We start from the raw sequence: 6,408 nt of genomic DNA, 5'->3' as shown, positions 1-6,408 counted from the left end.
GAAGCGCCGCGACGAAAATGGGGGGGGGGGGGGATTTCATCCAGTCGCGATTTCGCAGATATTTTTTTAATGTGTCAGATGTTCGTAATATCCGCGCCACGTAAAATGGATCGCGACGTTAATAAACGTACCTGTCGAGATGTCGATTCGAAGTGTAATTGTTGTTTCGCGCGCAAATTGCTTAATTTCTTTTCATACCGTGTCTGCTCGATAAATGAATAAAACGACCGACCGCATGCAGGCTCAATGATACAGAATAATCGATACTAATTAATTCTGCGCGCATGGTGGCGCGGAATTGAGCGGATACGTTCTATAATTACTGCGAGAGACACACGTTTCTAGCATTTTCTATTAGCGCGAAAGTCGGCGGAACGCGAATCGCTTGTTTCGACCTCTCTCTCTCTCTATTTTTAACGCGGCGTATCCTCGCGGCTATAAATTTCAAATTAAAATCCTATTGAAGTCCCGTCTTGATTTAACCGAGGACGCAGTTTCGTGTGTTATTAATCCAACTTGAGAATAAACGTCGTACTGTAGCTTTTAAATAACGATAACAATAATTCCGCAGTTTCGTGAGACAACGTGGCATTTCGAAAAATTGTATAACAGTTTTTTTGAAGTTTTACCATAAAAGAATTCAATGATAACTTGGCCATGTCTGGCAATTTTTATGTTGAAAACCTCGCAACGTTTCGACCATGGTCTGTGGTCTTTTTCAATGGAATAAATTGGCAAAAATTATAAAAGTAACTAATACTTAATTAAAATATATTTATATAAATATTTATCATTTTTATAGTCTTTATGAAAAAAGATATTTGTTTTAAATACCAAATAGATATTAATCACTGTTTTAAAATGAAACCAATATAGTAAGTTTTTAATAAAAAAACATTGTTTTATTGAAATTAATACATATTTTTAAATCGAGAACCTCGGAAATACTAAATTTTATATTAATTTTTAGCTTATGCGGGGAAATAATACTTTTTTTGCAGTGCTTTCTAAAAGTTTTCTACTTATATTATCGTTTTTAATAGAAAAGACCAGTTTTTGCCGATTTTTACCACTGGCACAGACTTTATCCAGAAAAAAAGTAGAATTTTGCCAACCCAGAATAAAATGCGCATCAAGTATAATTGCTAGTAAAATTTCCAAACCTCTCATAGGCCCGGTTTCATTTTCTGGTTGACTGTCAACCGGAAGTTGGTCGACCGTCCATCTTTCTCTACGTTATTACCTGAGAAGAGACGGAGAGTCGACTAACCTCCGTTTAGCAATTAATCAGAGAATGAAAAACCGGGCCACAGAGTCGTACAAAATGCCATGTTGTCCCGCGATTGCATGATTTCCAGGATTTTTCAAAGAAAGTTCTCTCCGCGCGGAACTCGCGGGGAATTACTCGGAGAGTAACTATTGATATCCCGGCGCGCTTTTATCCCCGAAGGAAAGTGAACTCGAAAAAAGAACAAATCCATACTCGAGGAAAGTGGAGAGAAGCTCGAAATTACAAAGAGACGCTCTCGCGTTTATATATCCTTTTCTCCCCGTAATTCTCTATCTTATTGTACCTCCGAGCAATTGTGATCCCGAGTCGATATTTCGGTACTATTTTCACTTTTAACCTACCTGGCTAATCTATACACCAACATAGACCAGCAATAACGTACTTTGATGACATTATATATTTGTTTTACTCCTCCCTCGAATCTTTAATTCTAAAAATTTACCGAGGGGAAAACTGCTGGCCAAAATCTTGTACACCAATGACCACTAATGCCCATTACTTGATCTTGTTATCTTATGTTATCATATTTATCTTTTGTCTTATCTTTATAATGTCCCAGCAAGGCCTAATGCCCCAAAAATGCCCAGTAGTGCCGCAAATCTGTACGCCACAATGCCCTCAGCGGTTTCCCCCTCGAAATTTACTTTAGCTCCTACTTAAGAGGACCTACTTTACTGCTAAATTGGCAAAAGCAGAAATTTCCGACACTGTCAGTTTTAAAGTAGGAGTAAATTTTGTACTTGCAGTTCGACCTCTTTTGCTGTCTTAGGTCCTACTGTATGATAGAATTAAAGGTTCAACGTAGGGCCAAAATTTTGACTCGGGATTGTCGGAGTGCAATCGCTTCTCCATGGTCTGCGACAGATCGCGTGTAATTTGCGATCGATCCTTTGCCGCGATCACGTCGCCGCGTCCGCGTACCGGAGGTGTCGCCGGTCACCTGCGAATTCTATTTATCCCCGACGTTTCCTCGTGTGTGTCGCGTCCGCGCCCGCTCGGCGGGAGGACGCGAGGACGCGAAATTACGCTGCCAGGACGAATAAAATCTGGCGCGTGTGATCGAACGCCTTTAGACGCGGGTATTTTCGGATGACCCACTTCGTTCTATCCGTCCGTAAAGACGATAATTATCGACGATACTAGGAATAGCGGCGACGAGAATGGCGTGACAGACACGGCGTGTCCGTTATTCCTTCGCCTGCGAGCTCTCGCTTATGGTGGTCGGAATAATCCACATGGTAGGACACCATCGCCGACTCAGCGTTCGACAATTTAGTCGAATGCCAATTTACATGAAACATATCTTGCTTCTTTTTCAACGAGTGCTCCCATTCGATTAAATTTCCTGCGTGACGCAACTGAATTTGAATTCGTTATAAAACTGGTATCGTTTTTTTCCCCCCCATCGTTGTGTCGCAGGGATGATCGAATCGAGCACTGATTCATGTTTCGGGTATTTGGGTAAACCGCCGAGGGCATTGTGGTGTACAGATTTCTTATTTAACAAAAAACAATTATTTTATTTAACAAATCGTATTCTGTATCTCATGAAACCTTTATTTGAATATAGAAAATGTAACGATTTAAATTAATTTACTTAATATAATACATAGATTTATTTGAAATTTGATATATTTTTTAATAGAATAAATGTTTACTTCAGTAAAAAATAATTTTAAGTAAATCTATTTACTTAGTTTAAAATAATTTTTTGTCAGTGTAGGCATTTTTTCGGCATTAGTGGGTGTTATTTGGCCTTGCTGGGGCATTATAAAGAATCTAAAAAGATAAGACAAGTTAGAACAAGATAAAACGAGGTAAAATAAGATAATAAGATGAAGTAATGCCCACTGGGTATTAGTAGGCATTGGTGTACACGATTTTGGTCAGCGGTTTACCCCTCGGGAATATCTTTAGGACGTGTAGATCCGTGAATTTCGAATTTTCCCACTATTTTGCAATATCGAATTTCCTGTGTAGACTATGATTATTCGAAAAATCTATAAACTGAGAGGAAATTTGAATTTACTTTAATATAATCGTAATCAACTACAAGTATCGTATATTATAGAAAGTGCAGATCGCGAATTTTTCCACCGTTTTGCAATATCGATTTGCCCGTGTAGACTATGATTATTCGAGAAATCTATATACGGGGGAGGAAATTTGATTTTACTTTAATATAATCGTAATCAACTACAAGTATCACTCGCGAAATATTCAGATAGAGTGGACGTGCCATCCAGCGTCATCAATTTTTCCGACCCTCCGCCGCACATTTTTGCCTTGATTAATTTTTCCTAAAGCCGGATTCGCTTTGAGTGAGAATCGAAGTCAAAACTGGGTCAACCTTTTATCGCGTCCCAGGGCCGTACGGGCGTACGTGAAACGACACGGCGGACAATGTCGGTCCCTGCCGTTCTTCCTCGTGCACGACTTCCGCGCCTGAACTTGAACTACTTTCAGACTAATATCGTTCTGCGCCTCTCGTCTAAAATGCATAATGGATGTTTTCATTTCAGCGTGAAGAAAGAACCCACGGACGAGCCCAGCAGCCCTTTGGAAGCCACCAGTCCCGGTTCCATCCTACGCAACAACAACGGTGAGTTCCTAAAAATAATTGTGTGGCTAATCTGTGCCGTTCTACGTGAGGCGTTCGATACTATGGTGGTCTAACTTTGGGAAAAATAGCTACGAAAATAGAAAAATAAAATTGGCCTCGCAGCCTTCCTACCTTTCCCTCGAAAACTATAAGTGGAACGGCATGCCTGCTATTTCTTTTTAAAGAGATTGCACGATACGTTTTGCATCTGATCTATTTTTGGTCTCCTGAAGCGTAAGAGTGATTATAATGAATTGCACTGTTGACAAAGTAAGATGCAAAAAAGCGTCAGAAGTTGCAGAGAGTAAAATTGCAGAGACTAAAAACTGATTTGACTTAAGGCTTCAATCTTAGTGTTCGGAAAACAAGCCTGTTTGTGAAGCGTGATCTTATTGTATCGAGTGCTTCATCTAATTTAGTAGCGCAACAATTTCGTTAAAACTGCGAGAGAGGGTATTAAAGAGCGTTAACTTCTTCCTCGCGCCGACTATTATTATGCACGATGTGATAAATAATTCGCAAAACGTTGCATTAAAAAGAGATTATCGGAAATAAGAGAAACAAACCAAACCACATTAGTATCAAGAGAGAAGGAGAGGGGGGGGAGCAATGAATATCTGAAAACATCAAGTAAAACGTGTATACCTCTATTGACTTATTATGCAAATCAGATTCATTTTCCTAGCTTTACGTTTTGAAATTTCTTCTCGCGCTTTTCTGTTTTAAATCGTTTCCAGCCGATGCGGGGAAAAAGCCCCACGCCTGATGCGATATTTAACGAGTCTTTGGTTTTGCGCACGTTTTCGCGACCCGCGATTTATTTCGCCATAAACTTTTTCAATTGCGCTACTTATCGGAGGAGGCGCGGATTATTGAAAGGTGCAAAAAAAATTTCTTTCGACCGTGTCAAACCGGTTTTCTTGGTGCGCCGACCGTGGATTAAAAGACGCATGCTAATCCCATTGTTGGTCCACACGCGCGCACATACGCAGGACTCATCCCGGAGATCGCGCGGAACCTGACTTATAAAGTAATTTCTATCGTTTCCACGTGACGACCAGACCTTACCCTGTTCACACTCGACGTTTAGGATGCATTTGTTAACGGTCGTCGTAGAGGCACAAACGCGTGAAAGGGAAACGCCACGGATAACGATTATCCGCGCTGATAAAAAATATCTTAATAAACAAAAATTACTCAAGAAAACTATTCGTAAGGTGGCTCCTAATAGCTTATTAACTTAAATTTAAGAAATAATAAATTAAAACAGGCATTGCCTTAATTTACGTATTTATTAAGTATCAAAGAATAGATAATTTAAAATTTAAAAAATGGTACTTTAATTCTATAAAATGTTTACTAAGATGTAATTTTCGCAGCGAAGAAAATTGGATTACTTATTTAACAAAAACCATTATTTCATTTAACAAATAGCATTCAAATATCTCATGAAATCTTCACTTGAATAAAGAAAATATAATGATTTAAATTAATTTACTGAATATACATAGATTTACTTGAAATTTGATATTTTTCTTTAAATAGAATAAATATTTACTTCAGTACAAAAAATAATTTTAAGTAAATCTATTTACTTTATAGTTCGAAAAATTTTCTTTCGGTCAGTGCAGAGATGTGAAATCGCGCCCAGAAATTCTGACTTTTATAGGACGCGTCTCGCACCGCGGGCAGGTAATAGAATTGAAAAGTGCAAACGGACAGAACGTCAACATTGTATTTTTCGCGTAATTCCCGAGAAATCCCATTCGTGGTTCGCCCACCGAGCGAACGTAATGCCGACGATTGCGGCGAGCGACGGCTTCCCACGACGTCTCCGTCGGCGAAAAAGTTCACCGCGCCGAATTGTCTCGGGGATCCCCCCCGTCCCTCGCGCGCGGTTCACCCTTCGACCCCCCGCGACACGTTCCGTGCACGATGCACGGGTTCCACGCGCGTGGAACAAAACGATAGGGGCGGCGGGAGAGAAGGGGGGGGGGAGAGAGAGAGAGAGAGAGAGAGAAAATGAGCACCGCTGTGCCTCACCACGCGGTGGGATGAGGTTCCAGCTGTAGCTGGCGTTGGATCGATTCAAAAGCGGCAGCAAAGCGCCCCACCCTATTATGTGTTTTCTTCAGACCCCTCCCCCCCTCCTCTCGTTCCATCCCCCGCTGCTTCTCGTCGCGCGAATCCCTCCCGCCACCCCTGCCCGCAACAGCCCCCTTCGCCGCGCTGCGCGCAACCCCCGCGCCCTTTCCGTTCCCTCCCGCGGAGGTTCTATATCGCGCCGGAACAGTTTACTGCTGGTCGGAAGATCTCTCGACGACCGGAAGTGCCCTTCGAGCGCTCCGCTTTAATTGAAGATGATTCCTCCCCCTCTCTCGGTGCTTTTTACCCCGCACCTTCTCGTGCTCCGCGGGCGCTGAGAATCCGAATCGCACCGCCGAGACCAAGATTGGCCTTTCGGTCACCGGTGGACGGAGCACTAATGGGCAATTGGCTGCCAGGGGGGGGGGTG

General features: G+C 41.7%; 1 protein-coding gene across 2 annotated transcripts in view; it reads left to right on the top strand.

Annotated features, from left to right (window-relative positions):
* Nucleotides 1–6,408, top strand: part of LOC105559640 (ecdysone-induced protein 78C) — a 90,124-nt gene that overhangs the window by 2,449 nt on the left and 81,267 nt on the right. Inside the window, exon 2 of one of the 2 annotated variants that reach the window (XM_012008079.1) lies at nucleotides 3,814–3,893. In XM_012008079.1, the coding sequence (XP_011863469.1) occupies nucleotides 3,814–3,893 (80 nt within the window). Of the gene's footprint in view, nucleotides 1–3,562; nucleotides 3,894–6,408 lie in introns of those variants that run through there. The other variant, XM_012008078.1, reaches the window with a different exon arrangement.

The sequence above is a fragment of the Vollenhovia emeryi genome, unplaced genomic scaffold (genome assembly GCF_000949405.1).
Source record: "Vollenhovia emeryi isolate VEMERY1.0 unplaced genomic scaffold, V.emery_V1.0 DF939261.1, whole genome shotgun sequence".
Lineage (NCBI taxonomy): Eukaryota > Metazoa > Arthropoda > Insecta > Hymenoptera > Formicidae > Vollenhovia > Vollenhovia emeryi.
This window is presented reverse-complemented; position numbering and strand designations above follow the sequence as displayed.